This window comes from Rutilus rutilus (genome assembly GCF_951802725.1).
Source record: "Rutilus rutilus genome assembly, chromosome: 13".
In the NCBI taxonomy this organism is placed as follows: Eukaryota; Metazoa; Chordata; class Actinopteri; order Cypriniformes; family Leuciscidae; genus Rutilus; species Rutilus rutilus.
In genome coordinates, this window is record NC_140218.1 from 37,803,705 (window position 1) to 37,822,500 (window position 18,796).

Below are 18,796 nucleotides of genomic sequence, written 5' to 3' on the forward strand. Positions count from 1 at the left end.
CGATGCTGAATCGTGCATGCCCCGCATTGCGATGCATCGCCGAATCGATTATTGTTGACACCACTAGCTCCAACACACCTGCCCCAACACACCTGCCCCAACACACCTGCCCCAACACACCTGCCCCACCACACCTGCCCCAACACACCGACCCCAACACACCGGCCCCAACACACCTGCTCCAACACACCTGCCCCAACACACCTGCTCCAACACACCTGCCCCAACACACCTGCCCCAACACACCTGCTCCAACACACCTGCTCCAACACACCTGCCCCAACACACTGGCCCCAACACACCTGCTCCAACACACCTGCTCCAACACACCTGCCCCAACACACCTGCCCCAACACACCTGCTCCAACACACTGGCCCCAACACACCTGCTCCAACACACCTGCCCCAACACACCTGCCCCAACACACCTGCCCCAACACACCTGCTCCAACACACCTGCCCCAACACACCTGCTCCAACACACTGGCCCCAACACACCTGCCCCAACACACCTGCTCCAACACACCTGCCCCAACACACCTGCCCCAACACACTGGCCCCAACACACTGGCCCCAACACACCTGCCCCAACACACCTGCCCCAACACACCTGCCCCAACACACTGGCCCCAACACACCTGCTCCAACACACCTGCCCCAACACACCTGCCCCAACACACCTGCCCCAACACACCTGCCCCAACACACCTGCTCCAACACACCTGCCCCAACACACCTGCTCCAACACACTGGCCCCAACACACCTGCCCCAACACACCTGCTCCAACACACCTGCCCCAACACACCTGCCCCAACACACTGGCCCCAACACACCTGCCCCAACACACCTGCCCCAACACACCTGCCCCAACACACTGGCCCCAACACACTGGCCCCAACACACCTGCCCCAACACACCTGCCCCAACACACCTGCCCCAACACACTGGCCCCAACACACCTGCTCCAACACACCTGCCCCAACACACCTGCCCCAACACACCTGCCCCAACACACCTGCCCCAACACACCTGCCCCAACACACCTGCCCCAACACACCTGCCCCAACACACCTGCTCCAACACACCTGCCCCAACACACCTGCTCCAACACACCTGCCCCAACACACTGGCCCCAACACACCTGCCCCAACACACCTGCTCCAACACACCTGCCCCAACACACTGGCCCCAACACACTTGCTCCAACACACCTGCCCCAACACACCTGCCCCAACACACTGGCCCCAACACACTTGCTCCAACACACCTGCTCCAACACACCGGCCCCAACACACTGGCCCCAACACACTTGCTCCAACACACCTGCTCCAACACACCGGCCCCAACACACTGGCCCCAACACACTTGCTCCAACACACCTGCTCCAACACACTGGCCCCAACACACCTGCCCCAACACACCTGCTCCAACACACCTGCCCCAACACACTGGCCCCAACACACTTGCTCCAACACACCTGCCCCAACACACCTGCCCCAACACACTGGCCCCAACACACTTGCTCCAACACACCTGCTCCAACACACCGGCCCCAACACACCTGCTCCAACACACCTGCCCCAACACACCTGCCTGTAATTTATCCTGAACACCTTGATTAGCTGCTTTAGGTGGTTTTGATTGGGCTTTGAGCTGAACTCAAGACCCCTGCCCTAGACTATCTGAAAATGGAATATGCATCCTTCAGATCAAGTTTATCAGATGCAAGTACAGGATTGGCCGCAAACCGTCATCCTTTTTCAGCACAAGATAATATCAACTGTCATATCGGATTCCTTCTGGAAAGGAGGCACTTCCTCTATGGCCACTTTCTCCAACAAGGAATGAATTCCGGCTCCCGAAAGAGCCTTCATTAAAGTGAAGTGGGCATGGCCAAAACTGGATGGAATACTAGAGATCTTCTAGACTTGGAACACAACTCTCTATGTGCAAACATCTCCCTGTTGTAACCACAGCATTATGGTCATGTAAACTACAGCATAACTCCTCCGGGGGCATTGTTGCAAGAAGCACAAGTGATAAACTTTGATAAAATGATAAAATTTGGGTTAATCAACCCAAAAGGGGAAAATGAACAACTTAACTCAATATGAGTGCCCCAACATCTACCATGGAGGCACACCCTGCTGTGATCATGACACTGTGGCCGTGAGCAACGTTTTCATACTTCAAGGACATTATGGGATGTCGAAACATGATGAATCCAATAATTCACAACTCCAACATACAGAGAGTTAACAACCAATCAGCATTCAGTATGCAAATCACCAAACATGCGGGCTGATAATATTACACCCCCTATTTTATGAAGTATTATGCTACCACATAAACATATCGGGTCACATCAGGAGGGAGCAGAATAATTAACAGTGCACTTATAGAACAGATGAACAATGATTCCCTAATACCAAAATCACGTTGGCATATCAACTATTAAATAGCCTACCTTGAGTAACTAGTTAAAGTGACAAGCAGAACATACATTCAACAAAACAATCTTCGGACTAGCATCTATAATACTGCAACATCTGTTTTAAATCTTACTGAATGTTAGAAGTTCATGATTTATAAACCAAGAATGTCTCAAGGTCATCATAGGTCATGAACATTGATCATCATGGGTGCGGATAAGGTATGACCAGTGTGTCTCCACAGGTTGCAATACAGTGGGGGACATCCATCGACCATTGCCTAGTTGAAAGCAAACATTATCCCCTTGTGCCAATGCTGACAATGGCTGTGCAGTGCGATCATGGGACTGTCTCTGTTTTGCTTGTTTTAGTTTCCATTTCGCATTCACCAGTTTTTGATCCACAACCTGAGGCTGTAGCTGTTTTCCTGCCGTGGGCAGAATGGAGTGAAGACGTCTACTCATCAGCAACTGTGAGGGAGACTTAAATCCGTCAACAGGGGCGTTCCTGTGTTCGAGTAAGCTGAGGTAAGGGTCCTTCTCAGCATGTGCTCTGCTCAGTATGGCCTTAGCTATCTATTCGGCGAGATCATGCAGACTAGTGCAGACTAAATGTTACATGTGCAAAGTCCCATTGAATTGCAAAGTTTTGAAGTCATGCAACGTGTACTTTGGGTCATTATATGAAATTATACTTTCAGGTACCGCGCGCCAAGCAAAGATGGCCTTCATCTTACGGATGACTGTGGATGAAGAATTGATGACTGTGGATTCCAGCTCGAAGAATCTGCTGTAGTAGTCTACGGCTATTAAATATTCATCTCCGTTCCACATGAACAAGTCTGTTGCAACAATCTGCCACGGGCGTTCTGGGATCTGGTGAGAGATTATGGACTCTTTTGGATTATATTTTCGGAGCTCTAAGCATGTGGTGCATCTTTCCACCAGTTCCTCAATTTGTTTGTTCATGCCTGGCCAAAATAAAATATTTCTGGCTCTTTGCTTACTCTTCTCAATTCCCATGTGTGCAGTGTGTATGCACTCTAACATTTCTGCCCTAAGCGCATGTGGAATGATGATTTGCTCACCCTTAAACAGAAGTCCTTCGATCTCTGAAATCTCATCTCTGTGACTCCAGTACCCAGCAAGGCTGGAGGGGCACTTCTTCCTCACATCAGGCCATCCGGCTTTTATGACACTTCTCAGGGATGTAAGCTGTGGGTCTTGCTCTGTCGCTTTTCCGATGCTCGTTAGCTTCCTGTCGCTTACAGGGAGATTAGCTACAACTGTGTGAATTTGTGCATCCATATCCTCATCCAGTGATTCAAGTCTGTATAAGATGGACTTCCTGGACAGTGCATTGCACTATTGGGATGTCTTTTCCTGGACGGTGCACAATTTTGATATCGTACCTCTGTAGTTGATCATTCTGAAGGCGTGGAGGAGCGGCTGCAAGAGGCTTTCTCAGGATGGGTTCTAAAGGTTTGAGATCAGACTCGACAATAACCTTCCTGCCATAGACATGTGCGTGAAAACGTTTGCATTCAAACACCACAGCACTCAATTCCTTTTCAAACTATGCGTAATTTTCTTCTGTTGGTGTGAGGGATTTTGAAGCATACGCAATGGGTTTGTGGTCCTGAAGCAGTACAGAACACTTTTTGATGCATCAACCTGCAGGCGGAGCTCTTTACAGGGTCATAGTAAGACAGGACAGGGCCAGGCTCTCGTGTGATCAGCTCTTTCATCTTCTCAAATGCTTTCATCTGAGTCTCGTCCCACGCAAACTCATTCCACTGTTTCAGGAGCTGCCTCAGCGGTGCGTTTATTTCAGACAGATTTGGCGCAAATCTGGACAAGTAATTGACAATACCTAAGATGGTAGTGCTGGGCGGTATGACCAAAAATCCATATCACGGTGTTTTTTCAAAAATATACCGGTTTCACGGTATATGACGGTATTTTATTTTCCAAGCATGACTGGGTGTTAACCACATTTTCAACTGATTGAGAGAGGAAATACTGCAGTAGATGGACTTAGAATGCCCTATTTTACTGTCATGAGTGAATATTGTAGAAAAATTCCACACTAGTATTAATACAGGTTTGCAAGGCTGTTTACTGAGAGCTGCCAGCAGGAGGCGCTGTAGGAGAGGCAGAAACAGCGGTTTCCCCGGTAACGGCTCATAAACGCTGCATTATCAGGAAGGATAAAGAAAGATTCAGTAGAAATAACAACGAACATTTTCCAAAGACCGTCAGTTCACTTACATTCATATAAAAACACCCGCGCCGCGTTTTGACTTTGAAACGTGCAGTGCTCATGTTTATTCAACGATGTCAATGCCAACCACAAACAGATTTTCCAAAAGTCTGTTTTGATATTGTGAACCACTGAATGGGAAACACTGTAATATAATTTGACAGCTATCAATTATAGTTTAACCTCTCCATCTTCACCGTCACAGTAACACATAGAGCTGTGCATCACCACAGCACAACAGTGAAAAGACCCTCTCAAACAGTGTCACGCCGCTTCCGATCGTTGTTAAAGCGATATACACCGGATTGCGGTATATTAAAAATTCATATCATAACAAAAATAAACACCAGTATTCTGTATGAACCGGTATACCGGTTTCCAGTTCTGACTTATTCTTTAGAGGGCTCATGTCTCTTATCCCGATAACTTTCTTTGGATCAGGTTTGATGCCTTCACACGTTAGCTTGTGCCCGAAACAACTGACCTCAGGGAGGCATATCACACTTTTGTCTGGGTTGAGGCATTCTCCTTTTTCATGGGTCCTCATTAGCACAGTGTGCAAGTTTGCATCATGTTCCTCTTTTGTTTTTCCAAAGATGAGTATGTCGTCTACAATGGCTGCAACACCGTCAAGCCCCTCATAAGTCTCTTCTTAGAATCTTGGAAGAGAATCTTGGAATCTTTGGAAAGAGATCAGTCCAAAAGGTAGACAGAGACATCTGTACCTTCCCACTATAATATTGAATGTTGTTAGTTTTGATGACTCCTCTGACAGCTTGATTGCCCAATATCCAGATTTTGCATCAAGCTCATTAAAGAATTATGCTCCAGTGAGTTTTGGGGTGATGTTGTCCAGAGTCGGCAGGGGGTAGCGGCCTTTTGATTGCTTTATTCAAGTCTCTAGGGTCTAAACATACCCTGAGCTTTCCAGTGCAGGGTTTCAACGACCACTAGGGCATTAACCCAGTCTGTGGGTCCCGTGACTTTAACAATAACGCCTGCTTTATCCATGCTGTCTAGCTCCTCCTTGAGGCTGCAGGATCCAGGAGTATAGGAGTATAGTGCAGGATCCAGGATTGGATTCTCCTGGAAATTGACCAATCCCATGAAAGACATCCTGGAACTCTTGCATGAGACCACAGGGTTTGTTTATATCTGCATCAACTGAAAAGACAAGCTTTATCAGCCCCATGTCCATGCATGCTCTCAGACCAAGCACGGGAGGTGCGTGTGTATTCACTTTGTAAAATTCCAGCAAAGCTTCTGTGTCTTGCTGACATGTCCCTTTTACATCAAGTGTCTCTCCGCCATAGCCTTTGAGACGGCGCATCGTGGGTTTCAGTTCTGTTGTGTTGTAAAGATTTTTAAATTTACTGGCTGGAATGATGTTCAACTGGGCCTCAGTATCCAACTTGAAGCTAACTTTGTTTGCTTGAGGTCCTTAATTTAAGTTCCTCAAAATCCTGTTCACATTCTGTGTTAATTGCACATATACTTGCGCATCTTTGTGTGACCGCCCTATATCAATGGCTTTTTTCAAATGTTAGATCAGCACCTTGATTTAGCAGTTTCTCTCTTGAATTTTGGGGCGTTAGTTGCAAAAACAATGCGGTCCCGTAATATTTAATCACTGTTTGTATATCCACAGTCATACACAGTTTAAGCTCTGTGACAAAGTATTCAAATGTCTTGTGTTCCCCCTGTGTTTTTACATGAAACTTGTACCTCGCAAAGATCGGGTTGGCTTTTGGCATGACATACTCCTCAAACTTATAATAAGAATGTAGATTTTTGGATTCATGACTGATAATGTCTATGTATTAAGGATGGGGGAGTACTGTGGGTTTGGGCCAAATCCAGAGCTCTGAACCCTCCCCTTGGATGGCACACCAAACATAGGGCATACTTTACCCTGATATCTGATTACACGTACATGTGAAATTGTATATTGATCCATTTTTCATCTGCTTAATGATTCAGTGCACTAACACTGCTGCAGTTTACGTAACAGCAGTCTCTGACAGCAGAATGCTACTTTGTAGTAAAATTAAAACTATTTCCTTGTCAAATAAGAATGATATCTTAGTTTTACCACAAATATATATCATCTGTCATTTTATTTTCTAAAGATATGTCCAGATGTGCAGAATATCACATCTGAGTGGCAGCACTAGGAACGGCCACGAGCTGGCAGTGTGAATGCAGCTTTACACTGAATCATTTAGATGAAAATTAATAGGGTCAAATTTTAAACGTAAAAATACTCAGTTTCAAGATCTCCAGGAACAGGATTGAGCACCACTGCTATACACCATAAACCTTAAAACCCTAAAACGACTGTAAAAGGGATGATTTAAACAACTTTACAGCTCAAATAATACACATTTCTAAGAGAAAAAATTGCGCAAACGCTTTTATAAACTTATACAGGTCACATTTCAGCTTTTAAAACCTTCAGAATGAAATTTCTTTTGTAAGTGAACTTCAAACTGATTTTTTTTCTTTTTCTTTTTGAGGCAATCAAATGCTGTCAATTGAGCGTAATTTGTATTGAACCCAGAATATTATTTTAATAATAGATGGGTGTAGCAGGATTGTGGATGACCCTTGCTCAACCTTCTTCAGACCCCCCACGAGCTCTGACACAAACATTAGTAGTGGAATCAGATCTACAGGACAAACACTGGATTCCTGTGGACACATTCACACCACGGCTGAACTTTTGCACGCCAACATTCTTGTCTCTGTGAAAACAAACGGCAAACCCTGTAGGACCAGTCATCCTGCACTCATCTAACTTTGTTTTACATGTTATTAAAAATATTACATGTTAGCTTAACCTCCTACGGTGGCTGAGAGAGCTCCACGCGCTGCAACGGAAGAAAACACATGCAAATTAAGAAAAATCTGTTTCACAACACATTTGTGCTCCAAATACTCACAGACCACCAGGGAAATGTTTCCAGGGGACCCCAATAAGTGACGAACCCGGCTGGGACGTGCTTACAGCTCAAAGTCTATTTTATTTTATTTTATTATAAGGGGTTCAAGCGCGTAGCGCTGAAACCCTATTGTTATTTTAAATTTTCCCATGATGCAGCATTCTCCATGTAAAACTGATCGGGCAGACCGAACCGTAAGTCGTAGAGACTTGAAACTTTGGGGGCTGATAGTACTCACACCGCCTACAACGTCACCAAGGCCCGCCCCGATCGGCCTGACAGGGGCGCTACTGCGGTCAAAAGTATGAAATGGCTCATAACTCCTCAACCGTTAGGCGTAGGCTCCAGTGTCTTATTTTGTTGGAATCCTTGGCTCAAGGCGGACATGATGCATGCCTCAGATTTGCTTGCCCATTTTCGAGTAAATTGAGGTTTTTTGAAAAACCTACTTTTGCGAACTACTCCTAGTTTTTTGGCCTGATCAGAACCAAACCACAGAAAAATTCTCTGGAGAGTGACTATCAATAATCATCAAAAAATGTGAAATTTCAATTCACGGTCGCTAAGGGGAACCAAAATGTTCGACGTGACCGGGGCCACTTTTACTAAAACGGTATAAAATGTATATTTATTTGCAACAGTTATGTTAACAGCAATAATAAGATATTTCTGGTAATAACAGCTATTCAGCTGATGGACACTATGCTGCGTTGTCATGGGAACATCCCAGGTGAAAATAATGAGGAAATTACATTGTCTTTCGTTGCTCCCTTCATCAAGTGCGCTCCAAATGGCTGCATAATGGCACACTAGTGCCGTGCTCCCTCCAAAGTGCCCACTTCAAGGGCTCTGCCGTCTGCCCTTCGAAGGGAGTAGAGCATAGGGTGCTCACGACCTCAAGGCTAGATTATTGTAATGCTCTACTGGGTGGTTGCCCTGCACGCTTAATAAACAAACTACAGCTGGTCCAAAACGCAGCAGCTCGAGTTCTTACCAGAACCAGGAAGTATGACCATATTAGCCCGGTTCTGTCATAACTGCACTGGCTGCCTATTAAACATCGTATACATTTTAAAATATTGCTGATTACTTACAAAGCACTAAATGGTTTAGCTCCGCAGTACTTGAGTGAGCTCTTAACGCATTATAGTCCTTAACGTCTATTGCGATCTCAAAATTCCGGCCAGTTGATAATACCTAGAATATCTAAATCGACTGCTGGCAGTAGATCCTTTTCCTATTTAGCACCAAAACTCTGGAACAGTCTTCCTACCATTGTCCAGGAAGCAGACACACTCTGTCAGTTCAAAGCTAGACTAAAGACACATCTCTTTGACCTAGCATACACATAACACATTATAGACTTCTATAATTCAATGTTAGACTGCATAGATTAGGCCAGCCGGAACCGGGAACACTTCCCATAAATCCTGATGTACTCGTTACATCATAAGAAGAATTTAACCCACGTTGAGGGTTTTCTGTTAAAACGGTGTCGTGTTAATAAAGTTAATAACTAATGATCGTTGCGACGGAAGTGAATCAATCAAAACTAACTTTAGCTGGACAATAACTTTATTCTAGAGCTGCTGTAAAGCCAGAACAATCTCTGTTACTGTAACCCCCTTCTCTGTAAAGCTGCTTTGAAACAATCTATATTGTTAAAAGCGCTATATAAATGAAGGTGACTTGACTCACAAGCTATAAGCACGTCCCAGCCGGGTTCGTCACTTATTTGGGTCCCCTGGAAACATTTCCGTTGTGTTCAAGAAACATCAAGAATATCATTCTACACAGGGAATCAAACAAACTAACAAAAACATAAAGTGGGCTCCACAAATATTGGCACCCTTGGTAAAAACTTTGTGTTTGCAATTTCTGCTCTTATGCCCGATACACACTGTCTTTCGTCTGCCTGTCCCAGATGAAAGATGACCAATCTTGGCAGTTTCTGTGGTCATGGCTCCTAAACGCTGGCCCTCCGTCGTACAGTTAGAGAGGTTATAAGACGGCTGTGGTTGCGGTCTTGGGAATTTCATGCAGAAATTTAGCATGATCATCACAGTGTGTTTGTGCTACGACTTACGTCTACTGACTAGCCAATAAAAATGCAACATGAAATGCTGTATTGATCAATGCGACATTAACTTAATTAACTTAACTAAAACTGAAAACCATTACCTCAAGATCAGATTGCAAGATTGGCATGCCATGTTGGCCTCTGTTCTCTAGCCATGACCATATTCTACTCTTTCACTTCCTCCTCTTTTTCAGAGCACATCAAAAAACACAATTGCTAATTTCAGCCCGACGCAGTTTTCATTTTCACGTCCTGCGCCACGCTGTTTAAATAGCAAATGCATTTGCGCTCATCTGTGGCCCATGGGCTGCTGGTCTGAGAACGAGGAGTGTGTTCTGGCGCATTGTTGGAGCGTTGCTATTCTGAGGAACTGAAATAGACTGAGCCATTGACCAACTGAAACCTGCTCTAAATGGCACAGTATTTTTTTTGTTATTTAAAGAGCGTGTTAGTAATATGAGCCTATAGGCGGGTCCACAACGCTCGCACACTCTGCTTATTACACACACTCTGCTTACACACACTCTGCTTATTACACACACTCTGCTTATTACACACACTCTGCTTATTACGCGCAGCAACACACAAACATGCCAGATGTATACATAACGATATGGTGGAATCCGGCTTGTTCCGTAGATGGTCTGAGGCTTTAACCCTGTGTTCACACACACACACACACGCACACACCTTTAACCTCACGCACAAGCAGATCCGTTTCCTCTCTAGAGAAGCGTTCAGTTTTTCCGCTTGCAAATTCCCTCATGTAAATAGTGAATCTGCCATGGCGCGAGCGCAACTGGTATTTAAAGGGAATGGGAGATGAGACTCTGATTGGTTTATTGCACATTACGCCCAAAACACACCCATTACTCATTAGGAGAAGAGAGACGAAACACAACCATTACTTATTAAGAGAATAGGGACAACCCTTTTAGACCATGCGCCGGGAGCGCCGACCATTTTTCCCCTTTGTTAAACTAGCAAAAGTGGATTCAGACTTGAGCCGTGCGCTTTAGACCATGCGCTTGGATCGTTAAAATAGGGCCCTTAATATTTAATTTGTTTCTTTCAACTATTTGACTTTAATTCAAAGATTTTTTAGAGAGTATTTTGAATGAAAGACTTTTACATTTTCAAAAACAAATGTTCATAGTCAGTTTTGCTCATATTTTCAAGGGTTCCTATCTGTGGATCCCACTGTCCGGTGTCCTCAGAGTCCGTCAGCTAGAGGGAGCTCACCTGTTTCAGAGAGATCCCGTAAGGAGCTGCTGAGCGCACTCCTCTTCAGTCCCTCGCCCATGGCGTACGAGTCGTCCAGGCTAGTGCGGCCCATGCTGCCGTTCCCCGTCTCTTTCTTCAGGCCAGACATGCTCTGAGACATGCTGGGCCGGACCACCCCTTTCTGCTTCTCCAGCTCCGCTGCAAACATCCAAACACACACATTTCATTCATATAGCACACACTTCCACTCGGACAACAAACTAGAGCGTTTACTTTAGCGGACAGTCATACCTCATGCTACTCTTCCATTACATAATAAAGCAGAAAAATCTAAATGACCCTGGCATGTCCATCAGAAATGAAGGCGACAACAGCGAAGTTAATATGCAATCAAACGTTTGAACCGAAGCCAAGCGAGAAATTAGGATGAATGTAAAAATATCATGAATTGTGATCTGACGTTCATCTGATTGATATTCACATGTGAAAGTGACCCAGACTGGAACGCAGTGTAACGAAGCCTCTGACCCTTATAATTAAACATGCAAATGACATTTAATATGATACTTTAAAAAACACTTTAACAGCATTCCTGCAAAAGCAGATTTCTTTACTGTGGACAGTCTTATGTGAACTATGAGGATTTCTGAACGAGTCATTTTTGCAGTTTCTGCTCTCTTTAATCCAGACAACTCTAATTCTGCATCTGTTCCCACTCTCTGCATGATGCTCAGTGATGTCTGAATCTACACGGGCCGCTCACAAAACCTGGTCTGGAAAAGATGAGGATCGGGAAGAATAAAGGTCTGTTTACACTCTATCCGGTACTTTTCCATTTCCTGGACTTCAGCGATGGATTCTCGCAGGTCGCTGAGGAATTTCTTGCGGTCCTGAGGGTTGGGAGCATTGAAATTGATCAGGACTTTGAAGTCCGCACCTGGAATGGCTGAAGTCAGCCGGATGCCATTCGGATAGACTGAGAAGAAGAAGAAAACGTCATTTTACTTCCGAAAAATTCAGATAAAGTAAATAAATCATATATCTATGTGGATTCTTACAGTACACGCATGCAGCATTATGCAGGACTGAGAGTGCCATGAAATGAAGGAATCAAATATAATTATTTTTTCAAAGTCAAAAACAAAAATGTCAATAAATCATTGAATTAAGCTACAGAAATGCATCACATATATGTGTCCATGCTGCGACTTTAAATAGAGTTTATCTATCTGTGATTTATTTGTATATTTACATGATTATTGCTGGTGAATTCCTGATTCCTTCATTTTTAAATGACACTAAAGAAAGACAAGTTTTTGTTTCATATTCATTTCTGATTGTGTATATATTTCTTACACTGGTTTTCATAGAGCATCACTTGCATCCCGTACAAAGAGAAAGATTGCCTGAAACTATATGTCACTGAATTTTTCTTCTTTTGGAAGATCTTGGTAACCTGTCACAGAAAAGCAACACTCACAGTCAGCACATCTGCTGATATCTGTATATTAGAGAAAGTATGATGTGATGTGTTGTGTGTAATGCTCTACTGGGTGGTTGCCCTGCACGCTTAATAAACAAACTACAGCTGGTCCAAAACGCAGCAGCTCGAGTTCTTACCAGAACCAGGAAGTATGACCATATTAGCCCGGTTCAGTCAACACTGCATTGGCTCCCTATTAAACATCGCATCAATTTTAAAATATTGCTGATTACTTACAAAGCACTAAATGGTTTAGCTCCGCAGTACTTGAGCGAGCTCTTAACGCATTATAGTCCGTCACGTCTATTGCGATCTCAAAATTCTGGCCAGTTGATAATACCTAGAATATCAAAATCGACTGCTGGCGGTAGATCCTTCTCCTATTTAGCACCAAAACTCTGGAACAGTCTTCCTAACATTGTCCGGGAAGCAGACACACTCTGTCAGTTCAAAGCCAGATTAAAGACACATCTCTTTGACCTAGCATTCACATAACACATTATAGACTTCTACAATTCAATGTTAGGCTGCATAAACTAGGTCAGCCGGAACCGGGAACACTTCCCATAAATCCTGATGTACTCGTTACATCATAAGAAGGATGGCGTCTACGCTAATATTAGTCTCTCTGTTTATCCCGAGGTTTACTACAGTCCGCCGGATCCAGGCCGTATCCAGATCTGATGAAGGACCTGCGCCTGGACACGACGACAGCGCAGTCCTGAAGTGTCAACTAGTCTCTCCCTGTGAAGGCCTCCTTCTCCTTCCCTTTACCTCTCTACAGATAAAGCGTTGTCGGGATAGTTAAATAAATAGTGCTGGTTCACGAGGCTACGCGGAAGCGATAAGAATTCTGTATTATACATTTTAAGGCCAGACAAGTGGTTTGTTGAGGGTTGGATGTAGGGAAGGACTACACGCCTGCGCACATATATTCAAACGCACATCCCTATAGACTGAACTCGTAATGTGCATGTGCACGGCATCAGCATTCTCACAGGTTCGCGTTTTTAAGGTTTGCGCAGTTTTCTGTTAAAACGGTGTCGTGTTAGCACACTAAGTTAATAACTAATGATCGTTGCGACGGAAGTGAATCAATCAAACTAACTTTATCTGGACAATAACTTTATTCTAGAGCTGCTGTAAAGCCAAAACAATCTCTGTTACTTTAATCCCCTATTATCACTGTAAAGCCGCTTTGGAACAATCCACATTGTTAAAAGCGCTATATAAATGAAGATGACTTGACGTGTGTTTGCTGGTCTCACCACCAGCAGGTCATTGAACAGGAAGATCTCCCGCTGATGCTGCCCGAGTTTCTGCAGTCGGTTTGGATCCGGGACCTCGAACAGTCTGCAGTAGCACACGAGCCTGCGGTGAGCCTGAGACAGCACCTGACACACACACACACACACACACACACACGTCATGCTGGGGACGGTACACTCACGGCTGTGTGTTTTTATACTCAACTATGGTATTTTCTATGCTCTTACTGTAAATGCAACCCATAGACAAACTGTGTTTTTGCATTTTTAGAAAGACATTAAGTATGTTTATTAAGCCATTCTTTTCATGAGGACTGTTGGCTGCTTTCACACACACACACACACACACACACACACACACACACACACACACACACACACACACACACACACACACACACACACACACACACACACGCACACTCTCTAACACACACACACACTCTCTCTAACACACACACTCACTCTCTAACACACACACACACACACACACACACTCTCTAACACACACACACACACTCTCTCTAACACACACACACACACACACACACACACACTCTCTCTCTAACACACACACACACACACACACACATCATGAAGTATACTCACACATCCGAGGCCATGGTGATGCGATCCAATCTGTAATGCACGAGATATATGGGTGAATCATGCAGTTCACTATTGATCATTCAAAATTGTTGTATCAGAATTGTTGAGAAATGATAAGAGCTCTTAAACTACGCCTGACAGACTCTCATTATCTTCATTAATTACAGGGCCAGTATCAGGGGAAGTCTCAGTATCAGCGTTTAGTAGAGTTTCATGGCCCGGGTCGAGCTTACTTGCTTCTTGCCCACGATGAGCTTCTCCACCTTCTGCACCTGAGACACATGGTCATCGTTAGTTTTCAGCTCCTTCTTCTGGATCCGCTCGTAAATCCCCACCAGCATCTCCCGAGGGATGTCCTCTCCATCATCAACCCCTTTCAACACACACATGCAAGGCTATAACACACACCTCGGACTCTTCTGTGACCATGTATCAAGTCCAACTGAGCTGAAGCCATGGACTCATCCTCGACGCCTGTGAACGTCAGCTCATTTAATACTAACACTCTACAATAAGGTTCATTACTTAACTACTTTAGTTAACATGAACTAAGAATGAACAATACTTCTACAGCATTTATTAATCTTAGTTGATATTAATTTCAACATTTACTAATACGTCATTAAAATCAAAGGTTGTATTTGTTAACATTAGTTAATGCACTGTGAACTAACATGAACAATGAATAGCTGTATTTTTATTAACTAACATTAACAAAGATTAACTAATACTTCATGTTAGTTCATGTTAGTTAATACATTAACTAATGAACCTTATAGTAAAGTGTTAGCGATTGAACAGAGTGAAAGCAACAGTGAGTTTCCATCCAAACCTCGCAGGTTCTTGACGAAGTCCTCCAGCTTCATCTTGCGCTCCAGCTTGACGTTGGGGCTGTACATGTCTGTGTTGAGGAGGATGATGGCGAATGCCAGGATGAAGATGGTGTCAGGGTTTCTGAACTGACGGACCACATCAGGGTTACAGATGCAGTAGCGCTGGCTAAACACACACACACACACATCATTCCATCTCTGAATGCAATGAACATCATCTTTCTACAGTTACTGCTGTGTCATCTTTGGTTGCTTGGTTATCTTTTTAACCTTGTTTATTTTTTGTTTCTAATTTACTTCAGAATTATGTCAGAGCTAAAAGCTACATGGCTGAGTGTAGTAGATGTGTGTTTGGTGATGCGACAGCACCTGTAAGCCTCGATCAGGCGCTCCACCTTCTGTGCCTCTCCCTGAACACGGATCTGAGCCTGGAATTTCCTCAAAGCTTCATCCAGCTCCATCCCTGAGAAATCCAGCTCATCCACCACACAGCTGACACAGACACACACCGTTCATATGCCACGTCTACACAAACCTGAGGCTTACAGTGAGTGGCATTTCTCAACACAGTATAAAATGAAAAACTACATTCATCTAATAACACAATGGGTGTGTATTGTGAAAACACTGCAAATACTTACTCTAAAACATCCCTGTTGAACTGTTTCTGCCGGTTCCCCAGGAACTCCCCGATCATCTGTCGACTCAAGCCTTTCCTCTGCAGGAAAAAGTGTGCGACTCCCACGGGAGTGTCCGGGATAAAGCCCCTCTCCGTCAGGTATTGCACTCCCTTCTCTGGCTTTCTGAAAGCAGAGGAGCAACTCAAGTTAACGCCGTGTCCTTCTGGACACTCGCACTGCATCGTCGCCGAGACCTGACATGCAGAAGGAAACAGAAATGAGGTGAAAAGAGATGTAGAAGAGCTAAAAGAGATGTAGAAGAGCTAAAAGAGGTATAGAAGAGCTAAAAGAGGTATAGAAGAGCTAAAAGAGAAATAGAAGAGCTAAAAGAGATGTAGAAGAGCTAAAAGAGGTATAGAAGAGCTAAAAGAGGTATATAAGAGCTAAAAGAGATATAGAAGAGCTAAAAGAGGTATAGAAGAGCTAAAAGAGAAATAGAAGAGCTAAAAGAGGTATAGAAGAGCTAAAAGAAGTATAGAAGAGCTAAAAGAGAAATAGAAGAGCTAAAAGAGATGTAGAAGAGCTAAAAGAGGTATAGAAGAGCTAAAAGAGGTATAGAAGAGCTAAAAGAGATATAGAAGAGCTAAAAGAGGTATAGAAGAGCTAAAAGAGATATAGAAGAGCTAAAAGAGATATAGAAGAGCTAAAAGAGGTATAGTAGAGCTAAAAGAGGTATAGAAGAGCTAAAAGAGGTATAGAATAACTAAAAGAGATATAGAAGAGCTAAAAGAGATATAGTAGAGCTAAAAGAGGTATAGAAGAGCTAAAAGAGGTATAGAAGAACTAAAAGAGATGTAGAAGAGCTAAAAGAGATATAGAAGAGCTAAAAGAGGTATAGTAGAGCTAAAAGAGATGTAGAAGAGCTAAAAGAGATGTAGAAGAGCTAAAAGAGATGTAGAAGAGCTAAAAGAGGTATAGAAGAGCTAAAAGAGATATAGAAGAGCTAAAAGAGGTATAGAAGAGCTAAAAGAGATATAGAAGAGCTAAAAGAGGTATAGTAGAGCTAAAAGAGATGTAGAAGAGCTAAAAGAGATGTAGAAGAGCTAAAAGAGATGCAGAAGAGCTAAAAGAGGTATAGAAGAGCTAAAAGAGATATAGAAGAGCTAAAAGAGATGTAGAAGAGCTAAAAGAGGTATAGAAGAGCTAAAAGAGATGTATAGAAGAGCTAAAAGAGATATAGAAGAGCTAAAAGAGGTATAGTAGAGCTAAAAGAGGTGTAGAAGAGCTAAAAGAGATGTAGAAGAGCTAAAAGAGGTATATAAGAGCTAAAAGAGATGTATAGAAGAGCTAAAAGAGATATAGAAGAGCTAAAAGAGGTATAGTAGAGCTAAAAGAGGTATAGAAGAGCTAAAAGAGATGTAGAAGAGCTAAAAGAGATGTAGAAGAGCTAAAAGAGATAGAAGAGCTAAAAGAGATGTAGAAGAGCTAAAAGAGGTATAGAAGAGCTAAAAGAGATGTAGAAGAGCTAAAAGAGATGTAGAAGAGCTAAAAGAGATGTAGAAGAGCTAAAAGAGGTATAGAAGAGCTAAAAGAGATATAGAAGAGCTAAAAGAGATATAGAAGAGCTAAAAGAGGTGTAGAAGAGCTAAAAGAGATGTAGAAGAGCTAAAAGAGATGTAGAAGAGCTAAAAGAGGTATAGAAGAGCTAAAAGAGGTATAGTAGAGCTAAAAGAGATGTAGAAGAGCTAAAAGAGGTATAGAAGAGCTAAAAGAGATGTAGAAGAGCTAAAAGAGATATAGAAGAGCTAAAAGAGGTGTAGAAGAGCTAAAAGAGATGTAGAAGAGCTAAAAGAGATGTAGAAGAGCTAAAAGAGATGTAGAAGAGCTAAAAGAGGTATAGAAGAGCTAAAAGAGGTATAGTAGAGCTAAAAGAGATGTAGAAGAGCTAAAAGAGGTATAGAAGAGCTAAAAGAGATGTAGAAGAGCTAAAAGAGATGTAGAAGAGCTAAAAGAGATGTAGAAGAGCACTTTGTGTGAAAGAAGCAGAATAATATCCTCCTGAGAACCAGAAAAAAAAGTTGTTGTTCTTTTGTAAGAACAGTTACATGTTGTCTGCGTATTCTCCTTGTTTAATAAATAGTATTTGAATTCATCTTTGACTTGTGCATGTTCATACACGTCTGCGCTTGCAAAGATAATTTTTTTCTGTTAAGTCATTTTGTTTCCACATTGCTTGAAAGGTAAGATTTATCACATATGTATTTTTATTATAGAAATACATCATAGCAGGGGTTTTCAAACTGAGGTCCGGGGATGCACAGCGGGCTGAAGGGAAGTTCTTAAAGAAAAAAATTATAAAAAATAGATTACAATAGTAAATAAATAATAAATAATACATCTAGCAGTACAGTACTATAATGAGTAGGAAAAAAAACATAATAATGTCATTTGATAGAAACAAAAATATTTCCAAATAATATTTTAGACATAAAAATATACATCTTCAAAGTGTAAATTGGGTCTTTTACACAAAACTATATCGATGCCTTTTAAATGTTAGGATGGGGGTTCCCTTACACAAGGAGGATCATACTTGAGAGTCTTTGGCATCTAAAAGATTGAAAAACCCTGCATTATGGCATAGAAAACATCCTGTTGCAAAAAAACAAATATGTGAAGGCAGATCCACGATGTGTGAGATAAGAATAAAATACACATTATATTGTTCACAATGTCTCGCCTCATCAATCAGGCACGCATGCGCTGAACACCTCTGAAGTAAACTAAGAGAATAAGTTGCTATGTTGACTTACATAACCTCAGCTTTCGGTTCCAAAAATGAAGGTAACTTTCAGGATATTCACTTATTTACCCATAAACATTCCCGCGTATGTGACATAACCTGTTTTCTGGAATACTCCCTTGAGGCCAAAGCTGAATGTATTTTCCCATGTTTTTTCCTCTGTACAGATGTCAACGTTATGACAATATTTCCCATTCACACGGATCCGTGGAAACGACTAAAAACTAAAAACACTGTAT

The 18,796-nt window shown here is 42.8% G+C and overlaps 1 protein-coding gene across 10 annotated transcripts in view; it reads right to left on the minus strand.

The window, feature by feature from the left end:
• The window catches only part of iqsec1a (IQ motif and Sec7 domain ArfGEF 1a), an 88,311-nt gene that overhangs the window by 4,590 nt on the left and 64,925 nt on the right, over positions 1–18,796 (minus strand). For all 10 annotated transcript variants that reach the window (XM_084429144.1, XM_084429146.1, XM_084429153.1 and 7 more), the window contains 9 exons: positions 15,776–15,937; positions 15,504–15,626; positions 15,134–15,300; positions 14,535–14,674; positions 14,302–14,331; positions 13,693–13,818; positions 12,298–12,397; positions 11,756–11,917; positions 10,960–11,139 (listed from right to left, as the gene is read on the minus strand). In XM_084429144.1, coding sequence (XP_084285270.1) covers positions 10,960–11,139; positions 11,756–11,917; positions 12,298–12,397; positions 13,693–13,818; positions 14,302–14,331; positions 14,535–14,674; positions 15,134–15,300; positions 15,504–15,626; positions 15,776–15,937 — 1,190 coding nt within the window. The remainder of the gene's footprint in view (positions 1–10,959; positions 11,140–11,755; positions 11,918–12,297; positions 12,398–13,692; positions 13,819–14,301; positions 14,332–14,534; positions 14,675–15,133; positions 15,301–15,503; positions 15,627–15,775; positions 15,938–18,796) is intronic.